The sequence below is a fragment of the Phocoena phocoena genome, chromosome 5, assembly GCF_963924675.1.
Source record: "Phocoena phocoena chromosome 5, mPhoPho1.1, whole genome shotgun sequence".
Classification (NCBI taxonomy): domain Eukaryota; kingdom Metazoa; phylum Chordata; class Mammalia; order Artiodactyla; family Phocoenidae; genus Phocoena; species Phocoena phocoena.
In genome coordinates, this window is record NC_089223.1 from 94,237,740 (window position 1) to 94,252,492 (window position 14,753).

Consider the following 14,753-nt stretch of genomic DNA (forward strand, 5'->3'; position numbering starts at 1 on the left):
GCAAACAAAACTACTTTTTAATAAGATTTATTGGATGACATATTTTGAATGCTTATTTTGTGTTAGGAACTGTGATGAGCAATGAGGAAAGAAAAATGAATAGGTAGTATCTCTTCCTACTAGGAACCCATACCCTAGTATTAACTAAAAAATGGGTAGCTTTCTAATATGAATTGATGCTTATTTATATTAAAACCAGAGAATCTAATACTATTTATAGTTAGTTATATAAGTTATATTAGCTTTCCTCAATGTGTACAGAGACTTATCCAAGTGTACAGGCATACCTCAGAGGTATTGCAGGTTCAGTTCCAGACCACTGCAATAAAGAGAATAACGCAATAGAGTGAGTCACATGAATTTTTGGTTTCCCAGTGCATATAAATTTTTTTGTTTCTACAGTTATGTTTACACTCTACCGTAGTCTATTAAGTGTGTAATAAATAATAGCATTATGCTAAAAAACAATGTATGTACCTTAGTTAAAAAAGACTTTATTGCTAAAAAATGCTAACCATCACTTGAGCCTTTGGCAAGTTGTAATTGTTTTGCTGGTGGAGGGTCTTGCATTGATGTTTATGGCTGCTGACTCATCAGGGTGTTGGTTGCTGAAGGTTAGGATGGCTGTGGTGATTTCTTAAAATAAGACAACAATGAAGTCTGCCACACTGATTGACTCATCCTTTCACAAACAATTTGTAGCATTCAGTGCTATTTGGTAGCATATTACCCACAGTAGAACTTCTTTCACAATTGGAGTCAGTCCTCTCAAAACCTGCCATTGTTTTATCAACTAATTTTATGTGATATTCTAAATCCTTTGTTGTCATTTCAACAATCTTCCCAGCATCTTACCAGGAGTAGATTCCATCTCAGGAAACCACTTTCTTTGCTCATCCATAAGAAGCAACTCCTCATCCTTTGAAGTTTTATCATGAGTTTGTAATGATTCAGTCACATTTTCAGGCTCCACTTCTAATTCCAGTTCTCTTGCTATTTCCATCACATCTGCAGTTACCTCCTCCACTGAAGTCCGGAGCCCTTCAAAGTCATCCATGAGGGTTGGAATCAGCTGCTTCAAAACTCCTGTTAATGTTGGTATTTTGACCTCTTCCCATGAATCATGGATGTTCTTCATGGCATCTAGAATGGTGAATCCTTTCCAGAAGGTTTTCAGTTTACTTTGCCCAGATCCATCAGAGGAATCACTATGTATGGCAACTATAACCTTATGAAATGTTTTTCTTAATGATTCCTGGTCAGTGGGCTGCAGAGTGGATATTGTGTTGGCAGGCATGAAAACAACATGAATCTTGTTGCACATCTCCATCAGAGCTCTTAGGTGATCAGGTGCATTATCAACAAGCAGTCACATTCACATTTTGAAAGGAATTTTTTTTTCTGAGCAGTAGGTCTCAACAGTGAGCTTAAAATATTCAGTAAACCATGTTGTCAACAGATGTGCTGTCATCCAGGCTTTGTTGTCCCATTTATAGAGCACAGGTAATGTGGTAAATGAGGACTTTTGGAATGGTAAATGAGCATTGGCTTCAACTTCAAGTTGTCAGCTGCAGTAGCCCCTAACAAGAGAGTCAGTCTGTCCTTTGAAGCTCTGAAGCCAGTCATTGACTTCTCCTCTTTAGCTATGAAAGTCCCAGATGACATCTTCTTCCAATATGCGACTGATTTGTCTGAATTTTAAATCTGTTGTTTAGTGTGGCCATCTTCATTGATTATCTTAGGTAGATCTTCTGGATAACTTGCTGCAGCTTCTACATCAGCACTGTTGCTTTACCTTGCACTTTTATGTTATGGAGATGGGTTCCCTCCTTAAACGTCATGAACCAATCTCTGCTAGCTCCAAACTTTTCTCCTGCAGCTTCTTCATCTCTCTCAGTTTTCAATGAAGAGAATTAGGGCCTTGCTCTGGATTAGGCTGTGGCTTAAGGGAATGTTGTGGCTGGCTATCCAGACCACTAAAACTTTCTTATCATTCATGTGTTCACTTTTAATTTCCTTTAAGAACTTTTCCTTTGCATTCACAGCTTGACTGTTTGGCACAAGTGGCCTAGCTTTCAGCCTGTCTCAGCTTTTGATATGCTTTCCTCACTAAGCTTAATCATTTCTAGCTTTTGATTTAAAGCGAGAGACTTGCTGCTACTCCTTTCACTTGAACTCTTAGAGGCCATTGTAGGGTTATTAATTGGCCTAATTTCAATATTGTTGTGTTTCAGGGAATAGGGAGGCCCAGCAAGAGGGAGAGATGTTGGGGACAGGCCAGTTGGTGGAGCAGTCAGAACACACACACAAAGAATATACAATGGAAAAAAGACTGTCTCGTCAGCAAGTGGTACTGGGAACGTTAGACAGCCGCATGCAAATTAATGAAGTTAGAACACGTCCTCACACCATACACAAAAATAACTCAAAATGGCTTAAATACTTAAATATAAGAAATGACACCATAAAATTCCTAGAAGAGAACATAGGCAAAACATTCTCTGACTTAAATCCTACCAGTGTTTTCTTAGGTCAGTCTCCCAAGGCGATAGGAATAAAAGCAAAAATAAGCAAATGAGACCTAATCAAACTTAAAAGCTTTTGTACAGCAAAGGGAACCATAAGCAAAATGAAAAGACGACTTAGACAGGGAGAAAATATTCACAAATGATATGACCGACAGGGCTTAATTCCCACAATACACAAACATATAACTCAACAACAACAACAAAAAACCCAGTTGAAAACTGGGTAGAACACCTAAATAGATATTTCTCCAAAGAAGACGTACTGTTGGCCAACAGGCACATGATAAGATGCTCAGCATCACTAATTATTAGAGAAATACAAATCAAAACTATAATTATGTACCACCTCAGACCAGTCAGACTTTTTTCTTTAAAAGTCTACAATTAACAAATGGCTGGAGAGGGTGTGGAGAAAAGGGGGAACCTTCCTATACTGTTGCTGGGAATGTAAGTTGGTGCAGCCACTGTGGAAAACAGTATAGAGGTTCCTCTAAAAACTAAAAGTAGAGTTGCCATATGATTCTGCAGTCCTACTCCTCGGCATACATCCAGACAAAGCTATAATTCAAAAAGGCACATGCGTCCCTATGTCCATACCAGCACTATTCACAATAGCCAAGACATGGAAGCAACCTAAATGTCCATTGACAGATGAATGGATAAAGAAGATGTGGTATATATACACAATGGAATATTACTCAACCATAAAAAAGAATGAAATAATACTATTTGCAGCAACATGGATGGACTTAGAGATTATCATACTAAGTGAAGTCAGAAAGGGAAAGGCAAATACCATATGATATCACTTATATGTGGAATCTAAAATATGACACAAATGAACTTATCTATGAAATAGAAACAGACTCACAGACATAGGGAACAGACTTGTGGTTGCCAAGAGGGAGTGGGTGGGGGAGGGAGGGATTGGGAGTTTGGGGTTAGCAGATGCAAACCACTATATATAGAATGGATAAACAACAAGGTCCTATTGTATAGCCCAGGGAACTATATTCAGTATCTTGTGATAAACCATAATGGAAAAGAATCTTAAAAAGAATATAAATATGTATAACTGAACCACTTTGCTGTACAACAGAAATTGACACAACATTGTAAATCAACTCTACTTCAATAAAAAAAAGAACACACATAGAACATTAAGTTTGACAACTTATATCGGCACAGTTCTTGGACCCCAAAGCAGTTATAATAGTAATGTCAAAGATCACTGATCACAGATCACCATAGTAAATATAATAATGAAAAAGTTTGAAATGTTGTGAGAATTACCAAAATGTGTGACACAGAGACACAAAGTGAATAAACGCTGTTGGAAAAATGGCATTGATAGACTTGCTCAGCACAGTGTTGCCACAAACCTTCAATTTGTAAAAAAATGCAATATCTGCAAAGTGCAGTAAAGCAAAGTGTAATAAAACAATAAAACTGCCTTATACGGTTGGACTACAGTTTGTTCACCTATTTGAAAGACCTGGTCACTTCCTAGGTTTGGCAATTATGAATAAACCTGCTATAAACATATGTGTGCAAGTTTTCGTGTGAACATACATTTTCAACTCATTTGGTTAAATACGTAGGAGCACCATTGCTGAATCCTTTGGAAAGGAGAGACTCTGTTTAGCTTTGTAAGAAGCAGACTATCTTCAAGAGTGACTGTACTATTTTGTGTTCCCACCAGCAGTGAATTTAGGTTCCTTTTGCTCTACATCCTCACCAGCATTTCATGTTGTCAGTGTTTTGGACTTTAACCATTTTAATAGGTGTGTAGCGGTATCTTGTCGTAATTTGCATTTCTCTGATGGCATGTAATATTGAGCACCTTTTCATATGCCTGTTTACTATCTGCATATTGTCTTGGGTGAGGTGTCTGTTCAGACAGGTTTTGGCGTCAAGAATGAGTTAGGAAATATTTCCTCTGCTTCTGTATTCTGGAACAGATTATAGAGAAGCCATTTGGGCTGGTGCTTTCTGTTTTGGAAGGCTATTAATTATTGATTTGATTTCTTTGATAAATGCCTGTTGAGGTTACATATTTTTTTGTGTGTGAGATTTGGTAGATTGTATCTTTCAAGAAATTTGTCCATTTTATCCAAATCTGTGGGAAACTAATGTTGTCCATAATATTCTTTTGTTACTCTTTTAATGTTCATAGGATCAGTAGTGATGGCCCATCTTTCATTTCTGATATTTTCTCTTTTTTTCCTGGTTAGCCAGGCTAGAGGTTTATCATTTTATTGATCTTTAAAAAATCAGCTGATCCTAATTTTTTAAAAGGTATAGAATATAAACTGGAAGGATATATTGCAAACTATTAATCATTATCTCTGGATGATGGGATTATGAATAGTTTTTCTTTTCTCCTTTGTACTTTCAATATAGTTAATATGTAGTTTCATAATGAAAAAATATTTTTTAATTATATTCCCTACTGTTATGTATCTTTTAACAAAGTTATAATCAGTTTTCATGACCTTAATGAAAAATCTAGTTTCAGCATTCTCCTTTTTCACTTTTCATTGAACTTTATCTTTAGGAACTCCAAATTTATTTTCTGTGGCTTGAGGGTACTGAAGAGAATAAAAACATTAAAAAGAAGTGTGATTAGTTAAAAGAAAATGAAAGTAACATCTACTGGACTTCTGTGTTTTGCGTATGTTCTTAATTTTTACTACAGCCTTAAGATGGAATTATTATTATCCTCATTGTACAGTGAGGAAATTGAAGCTCAGAGAAAGTGACTAGTCCAAGGCTACATCTATCAGTAGTATGTGGAAAGACGTGGTTCACTACAAGGCTGTCTAATTTCAAAGACTGTTATCTTTCCCAGATAAATCAGGTGAATGATTGGAGCCAGACTTTGACCACAAGAATATGTATATATGGTGGAAAGGTTGATTTTTATCATTCATTTACTATCAGTTTCATATATGACATTGCCTTTTATTAATAAGGTTAGTTGTATAAGGTACATATTTTGACCCTTTTTGAGCTTATACCTTCATGTATTAAAGTTTCAAAATGAGAGACAACTTATTTTAGAGATGAATATCTGAATCATTGTCAAATTTTGTTTGAGAGATAAAATGAATGTGTTTTGTTGTAGTGCTTATTTAATTTTTATGACCTGAAAGGACAACCTGGACAGAGGGAGAAGTCTGGCCTCCAGGTGATTTTTCAAAATCGCTTTTCCTATATATAAAAAAAGTATACCATCATCACTTATTTGGACTGAAAATTAAAAGTTGCTATATACAGAGTAATTACTAAATATTTTTAAGTAAATTCATAGATTTCTGAACCCAGTAGCATTTAATGGCATTTATGTAATCATTGATTATTCAATGCCATTTGTTTAACTATGTATGTATTTATTTTAATTGAATTTCCTTGAAGAACTTCACCTAAAATAACTAAAATAAATGAGGATAATCTCAGCATGCCCAATTTTATTTTACAACTGGTAATTGTCTTAATTAACCCAAAGTTGTTGTCCCTTGAGTCAGTATATTTATCACTGAAACTTTATGAAACCTTTCAATGATTTTTCAGAAATACCTTTTCCAGACCTACTAGCTATTTTTCAAAAATCCCAATGCTGGATTCCTTTCATAGTTCCTATTCATGAGGCCATAATTTTTAAAAGCAGTAAGATTTCCTTGATCTATCAAAATTATGTTATGCTTAGCATATGAGTCAAGTTTTTGCTACAGCAATGCTACATAACAAACAGCTCCAAAATCTGTTTCATGTTTATGGGTGACCTTATTCACTGGAATCTAGGCTGTGGATGGGGATAACATCTCCTCATGACTCCATGTTCCAGACTGAAGGATTAATGGCTTTACGGGCCAAGTTCTTCTGATGTTGGTTGGTGGAAATTCAAGAGAATTGGGGAAATTTGCCATGCCTTTAAAAGCCTCTGCTTAGGATGGTATACTGTCACTTCTTCTATATTCATTTCATTGGTCAGAAAGCTGTGCCTCGCTCTCTGTAAGAGACACTGCACAGTCCTATATTCAAGAGTGTGAATCTATGCTTCTGTTGTACTGACTGGGTGAAAGGTTGGAGAAAATTATGAACCTGCATAACTACAATTCTGGGTTTTTAACTGTATAGGTTATGTAAACCTTTTCATTTGTCAGGTGGTTTACAAAAAGTGATCAGTTTTCTTAAGCAGATATTCAATTAAAATTTGTCTTCTTCAAACTAACCTTATTAAATATATGTGTGATAGTACAGGATTTAAAAAATAATGACTAGCGACTCTACCTCGTTAATAATTCACCTCTGCATGATGTTTTGCAGTTTATGAAGTATTTTCATATTTTTAAAATTTGATCACAAATAAGTTAGGTGATGGGATCCTTATTTTACAGATGTGGAAATTAAAACGAAACCTTTGTGGCTTGGCAAGGCTACAAATAATAAGTTCCATTCCAGATTTTTGGAGACTTCAAATCCAATCATCTTTCCATTACTCCATACTGGATCTTATGTTCCCATTCCCTCCTCTTTCCAAGCTTAAATAAATAAAAGGAATATTTCTGGAGCACTGCCAAAATCAAAGGAAGCTATCACTATACTCTTTATATTCCAGCAAATTATATTATCTTCTATTCTGACCTATATATCTGGATTAATGCAAGAGTATCCCACGGGCTAAACCTAAGTAGTATTTATTCATTATCATTCGAGAAGGATGAGTTTATTTCCTGTGTAGTTTAGCAGAAAACATGTATTCAATTTCATTATGAATTTCAAAAGTATAAGAGAAATTACTGTGGTATACCAGTGCTTTTCAAATTAGTTCCAATGTAGCTGCCTCAGATGATAATAGTTTATGTATTTGAGGTTCTGTGTATGAATTTATTTGGGAAAAGAAATTGGAGGGAATTTCTATTGCAAGGAGTAAATTTGAAAAATCACTGTCTATACCAAGTACAGTTAGGATGGCAATGTTATTATATCTTCATAAAATTCCTTCATTAGAAAATGTTTTCCACGAACTCACTAATATATTACAACAGTTGGATTATAAGGAACATTCTTGTGAAAAAAATCCATGTTTGGTATTGAATAATATAACTTGTTTACTTGCTTTTTGCTCTCACTCTTGCAACAAAGCCTTTAGCACGTAATGAAAATCTGATCTGACTTCTTAGCAGTGGATTTCTACTTTTTTCTTGGATAGCATTCCATATTCTCAAATCTGTAGGCTTTTCTGGTGCTTTATTCCATTTCTCTGTTTTATGTTGTCTTTCATGATGTGCAAAATTTATTCCTTTATCCCCATATCTCCCTGTTTGTTCTGACTTCTTTCATAGTGAAAATAAAAATTAATAGACAATGATGAATTGAATCTTTCAGAAGACTAGATGATACTTAAAATTCTATTGTTGGAAAATTAATTTATAACCAGCTCATTGTTCTTGCTACTTTGTCTGATAATAGTGTAAAATTACTCTCCGTATTTCTTTGTAGATGTCACCAGTTTAATTTTGGGGGGGGCCTTTTCCCCTTACTATTGCAGGTAGCTTTTTTATATGAGCCATTGCTATGGCGAGTGGTAATTTTATTTGTTTTAATAAAGTTAGTGTATTTAATCAATATTTTTCCCTCTTTTGAAGACTGTGAACCAGAAGAGCTGACTGACTGGTCTATGGATGAAAAATGTTCATTTTGTAACCTACAGAGAGAAGCAGTCAGTGTAAGTTTTAGTGCTATGAAATTATGTCTAAACTAATTGCACAATTGTAACACAATTTTTTAAACTTAATTTGTTCTGAGAATTTGTGACTTACAGTGAAATTTAAATACTTGATTTTGGTAATGAGAAGAATATTTTAAAGTCTTATGTTAGAAGTCTAACATTTAGCTTAACTTGCAGGTAAAAATTCCAACAACATTCTCATCTTTTTTGCTCATTTCACATTTCTTTCTTAAAGCTCTTTGACTCATAAAGTTCAGTTCAGATCTGTTTTGTATTTGGGTAGACACGGGTGAGCCTAGTTTGGTCTGAGACCACCCTGTAGTCTGATTTCTTAGGAATCAGTGGTTGGAGGATAATGTAGTACTACGTTTTAGCCTTTTACTTTCTCATGAAGTCTTTTGGATATCATAATTATCTCCTGTGAAATGATTAATTATTAGTTTCTACTGTAAACGGGGCATAAACTAGACAAGCAGCATCTTCTTGCATGGTGGGAAGTCATAATTCTTTATGTACTGTTGTGGAAAGGGCTGAGAAGAAATGGGAATTTGAGAACTTGCACCCATTTTGGTCAGATTAGTGGATAAACATATCTGCTTTGTTCTTAAAACTCTCATTACTAGCATGCTATATAGTGAGTTTATTTAACAATATATTTTATCTGCCCCCCACCCCCTTTTTGACAATAGTTTTGCTAAGGAATAAGGCTAGTTTGTCCCGCTATCAAAGATAAATTTCTTTTTTCCTGACTCCTTTCTCAAGTCTTATGTTCTGTATATAATTTGACATATTTAAAATATAAAAAAATAAACAGAGAATTTTTTTGCCATTTTAAATGGAGTCCCATGTTTAAATAAAAAGTGATTTTTTTATGTTGTTTTCTTCTAATTTTAGGATTGTATACCATCTCTTGATTCTTCACAGTCGACACCAACAGAGGAACTATCATCTCAGGGCCAGTCCAACACTGAAAAGATTGAATGCCAAGCAGAAAATTACCTAAATGCACTCTTTCGAAAGAAAGGTAATACTGATATACTTTGTCATTTAAAATTTGCAATAGACATCTAAAATGTTTGAATTTTTCTCTCACACAGGTTTTTAATATGTCAATCTCTCCTCCATTCTTGATTATTTCCTTCTTTGTCCTTAGTTTTTCTTCATATTTTTAAGGACATTAGGATTTGCAATCACTGTAGAGCTGTCTTCTATTAGGCTTTCCTTTTCACCATTCTATTCTCAAATCTCTCCCTGACTTTATTTTCTTAATCTACTATAGGCAGAAGAAAATTTTATATGCTTCTGGTCTTCCTTATTTTGTTTCTGACTTCAGAAGTTCTTTTGTGTTCAATAAGTGATAGATATAATATATTGCAAAGCTGTTTTTAGAAATGTAACAGTTAAATCATTTATCAGCCAGGTTGGTAGTATATTTGCTGGCTTGAGATTTCAGTGTTTCTTTGATAGCTTGAATGTGCTTACTTGACATTACAATGTCAGTGTTGTTCTTTGCTTCCTGTCTATCTAAACATTAAATCCAAATGAGGACTGTTTTCACTTGTTTTCTTGCTTGATACACATGTATCAGACAGAAGTTATTTTTATATCTTAAGTTACTTGAGAAAAATACAGAAATATAGACCCTTCCATTTTTTGTTCTTGGCCATTTGCGCAGTAGTAAAGTGTCTTAATTTTTATCACACAGACCTTTGGAATAAGTCATGGTGCAGGGGGAATGAAGGGTGGTGGTGGGAGGATCACTGTACCTCCCAGCTTCCTGAGATTGGGGAAAACATTACTGTATTTTCATCTAAGTATTGATAGTGCTTTTACTCCTCTTTTGAATTAGGTAACATCAGATATTTTCTGTTAAACAGATGACTTACAGGTTTTAATCTATAATGTTGAATATAGTCCTCACCTTTGAGAAAGGAAGCTTTTGTTTAGTCTTACTGTTACGAGTTCTTTTATGTGTTGAAATATGAAAATCCTCTGATGAGAAGAACCATTAGTATATTAAAAGGCCTAAAGTTAAGAACTATATATTTTTTTAAGTGCAGGGGACTGAAAATCTTTTCCTGTGTGTTACCAAAGTACTTAGTATTGAGAAATTGGCAGTACCTTTAAAAAACAAATTGTTTTCTTAAAATTTTCTTTATGAACCAATATAAAAATTATTTACATGATTTCTTTAAGAATTTTATATTAACTTAGAAAATTTTATTCTGTCTGTATATTTACATTTATAAGAATTATGTTATCAGACTTACATCACAAAGAGAGCTGGAGAAAATGTATGCATTTACACACATGCATGCAGTAAGTTTCACTCACCTTAGAACTTACTCAGTTGCCTCCTCCTTTGAATAATTTGTAATGGTAGTAGGTATAAATTAATCAATAATAATGACTTTTAGTATTTGATAGTATGGAGTTAGCCTGTGCTCCATTGCCCTGTTAAGAGTAATCAGTAAAAACTTGGTACTATTTCAGCTGATTCAAGCATCTGGGTCTCCAAGAGGTCTCCTACCAATGGTTGGGTGAGTGTTCATGGATATTTAGTGACCTCTCCATTTGGGGATTTTTTTGGTTTTCTTCAAGATCTTTGAAGGATCACAGAGTTTTTAAATGAAAGATTCTTATTAGTAGTATTTTTGCTTTACTTCAGGTCTTCAGTATTTTTATCTTTGTTAATTTCTTTATTTGTAGTCCCTCATCACTTTCCAGATTTAATTAAACATAAGGACTTTTCTACTTGTTTACTTGGTTTTGTTTCTGTTGTTTGTTTTTAATTTCTTTGAATGAAATCATTTTCGAGATTTCCAATATGGTCTGACCAGGATGAGACTAGAAGATAATAACAGTATCTTTTAAATGGTTTTAACTCCTTTGTTTGTGTATTTGTTTATTTATTTAGTAAGTTCTTTTAACTTTACTTTGAAATAAAAGGCAAAAAGTGTGTTTTTAAAGATAGGGAATTCCGAGTATTCGGAAGCAAATAAAATACTAATAAAGCATCTTGTTAGTGAAGTTTTTATTTGATTCATTAAAATTTCTCAAACTCGGTCATTTATAGGAATGCTGCATATTAATAACATTAGTATTACTGATACTTTAAATCTGTTGCTTAGTTTGAGGAGCATAAGCATGTGATCATCTTGCCAAAACATAGAGAAATCTTCTAATATACCAATTGTAGCTTGTTTATTATCTTTCTTAACTATAGTTTTATGGAAGTTGATGATGTAAGCTGCTGTTATTGAGAACTCACACTTAGGATAATTAAGATGGTTGATGTCATCAATTATGATTGAACACTAAGTCCGTTTTGTGACTTACCTCATTTAATCCCAAAACACTGTTAAGAGATAGGTACTCTTGTTATCACTTTAACAGACTGAGATAATGAAGCTCAGAGAAATTTTGTGTTGTGAACGTTTGAATCCTTGGAAGGAATTTTAAAAGGTCAAAGATTTTCTATGTGAGGAACACTTAGATTCTAAGTATTAAGTAGAAAATCATTCCTGTTCTCTACTACTTAGCAGCCTAGAATTAGGATTATTTTAATTGAGTTAGGCAGGCTAGAGAGGACCTATGAGACATACAGAGCATTCCATCTTTGCTTTATATGAACATGAACAGCTCTAGTGATTAGTTTCCTTATAGTATTTAATAATTGGAGAAAACTTATTACTTAATCTAAATACAGTTTGGACTATCCCTTTTAATTAGAAGCCAGTCAAAAATACTCTTGTAGGGTTGAGTAAGTACAGTCAGGGGAGTGGATATTTTAGTGCAGAGATGAACTTTTAACTAATTTTGTATATTCTTTACTTTAGAAATGTTTCAAAATTGAGTTCCTTCTAGAGGTTAACCTAGACAATTGTCTAGAATGCTAGAGTAGAATGAAACCTCCATGATACTAGGGACTTCTCTTTTGTTAATTGCAGAATCCTCGGTATCTGGAATAGTACTTGTCACATCTTAGATCTTCAGTAAATATTTTTGCATGAATAAATGAGTACTAAGATAAACTGTCCATATATCTTCCAGTTTCTTTACATATTCAGTGGTATTAGTACTTATTTGTTTTATTTGAAGAAGAAAATTATTTAGTGTGTATGTATTGTTTATCTTTTCCTACTTTGTACTTAAGTTTATTACTGTGTATAGCCTGAATATCAGTCAGTTTATTTGTTTTGAAATGTGGGTAAACATAGGCATATAGATATAAAATGCCTTTTCTGAAGCTGTCCCCATAGGATATGAACTAAACTGTTTTGACTTTGGCTTCACATTCTCTGATTACCTGAAGCAGTGGAAATCACTGGCTTATGATTCAGGAAGATATCTCATCTTTTATTTTTCAGTTAAAGAAGGCTACTTGACTAAATTGGACAGATAGTATGCACGTTGTAGCTGAATGAATCATACTGCTAAGTGTATATAACAAAATAAAGCCTTCCTTCATCAAAATATAATGTTTTTCCTACTTTATCTTTTACCCCCCCCCCCACACACACACATTGAGCATTCATGTAACTACTATTCTGGCCTTTTCTTTTCGAAGACCTTGATATATAGTTGAAAGCTGCTATTAACCAACCTTTCCCCCTTAAATTAATTGTTAGCTAGGTTTTATATAAAGTTTTTCATGGCTCTTTTGAACACAGATCCTTTTCCTTTTAAACTTTTAATTTTTAAGCTCTATAATACTGCATGAAATAAATATTAATACTGCTTATTAATTAATTGGATTATGACTGATACTAAAACATTTGACTTCTTAGAAACAGGAGTGTTAATCTTTTAGATTGCTTTTCTCTAAATGCAGGTATCCTAGAATGACTATGTAAATTTGACCTGATTCATTCAGGCCCTGAGCATTTCTTATACAAATGTGCCTTTGTGATAACACGTGGTCATACATTGACTTTTTCTTTATATGTGGGCTGCCTTTTTAGAACTCTTAGGGAACTGTATGTTAGTGTCATAAAATAATCCACATACCATTATGAGCCACAATCCAGAGGTATCCTTGAAAAGATTTTTCTTATTTTGCCGTGTAGAGGATATGAATAAAATTCTAAGAACACACTTAAAATTATAACTGTATTTAAGATTTTAAGCATTTCTGTTAAAATCACCTTTCTGCCTGCAACACCATTCGTAGCAGGAATTAAAGGCCGACTATCAGGTCATTCATTCATCGTCACATGGATTCTTATCTCCTTTTGTCTTTTTTAATCTCTAATTTGACCCAGTCATTTACACCTTTACAAGCACCCAAATTTTCTCCACTGTGTTTTCTGGAACTTGTGGTTTTTCATCAGCAATCCCCTATATCCTCAGTCTTTTCTCTTAATGTTCCCTTTACTTTACTGCTTTAAGTGAAACCTATATATTCATAAAAGATGCTTTTGTAGACCTTTCCCTTGCTGGATGTTTTTAATTCCTTGCTTTATGTAATATGGGGGTGATAAAATTAACAAGCAACTTCTGAGATCTTTATAGCTGCTTTCCAATCATTTATTTGCCATCCTTACTCCAAACCCTGAGCTTGTTTGGAATATCTAAATATTCCATCCATATTATCATGTTGCACACCTCTACCAGCCTTTTCACTTTCTTCCTCCCATCTTAGTTCTTGGTGACTTCAAGTTCTATGTAACTGTTACATTCTACATTCTGGCCTCTCAGTTACTTGACCTCTTCATTTCCAATGATCTTTTCCTCCATTCCACTCCAACCACCTTTCCCATCATCATCCCTAGACGTTTGCCACCTCACAAAAATAATTTCAACCATCCCTATTTCTACTACCATTTTATTTCAGTAGTCATCCCAGTATTTTTTTTAACCTCCTTGCAACCCCCAATCTATTGACCATACCACTTCTCACTGTTACTGTCTTACGACTTCACGTCTCTCCTTACTCAGTTTAGATACTGTGCTCAATCGCTGTAATCATCTTTCTGTAAAATTTTAACTCCCTTGCTTCTCTTTTCCTTTGTCATATTTGCTTGTCAGAACCTTATCTATGTTTTAACCCTATTCTCAATATCTTACACACTTACCCTGGAACAGCTGAACTTGACTAAAGTAAAACACCCTATTCTGACTTTCTAAGTCTCACCTAGTCCCTTTCCTCTGTTACAGGTGGTGGTTTTATATCCTTCTCAAAAGTTCACAACTAAAAATTGTGCTTCCTTTTTGTAGCACAATCACCTTCTAACATATTATATAATTTACTTATTTTTATTGTTCATTGTCTTATTCCCTTTAGTAGAATATAAGCACTATGAAGAATTAGATTTTTGTATTTTTGCCTGCTGAGATATCTCAAGCATCTGACAGGTAGTAGATAACTATTTTCTGTACTTTTACCGTCTTCACTTCTCAACTCCCCTTTTCTTTTCAACCCATCCCAATTAGACTTTCTTTTCTACTACTCCATTGAAATTGTTTTAACAGTTTCATTGGTAATTCCA

The 14,753-nt window shown here is 34.0% G+C and overlaps 1 protein-coding gene across 4 annotated transcripts in view; it reads left to right on the forward strand.

Moving 5' to 3' along the window:
- The window catches only part of LCORL (ligand dependent nuclear receptor corepressor like), a 158,649-nt gene that overhangs the window by 46,846 nt on the left and 97,050 nt on the right, over positions 1-14,753 (forward strand). For all 4 annotated transcript variants that reach the window (XM_065877812.1, XM_065877813.1, XM_065877811.1 and 1 more), the window contains exons 3-4: positions 8,180-8,259; positions 9,157-9,286. In XM_065877812.1, the coding sequence (XP_065733884.1) occupies positions 8,180-8,259; positions 9,157-9,286 (210 nt within the window). The remainder of the gene's footprint in view (positions 1-8,179; positions 8,260-9,156; positions 9,287-14,753) is intronic.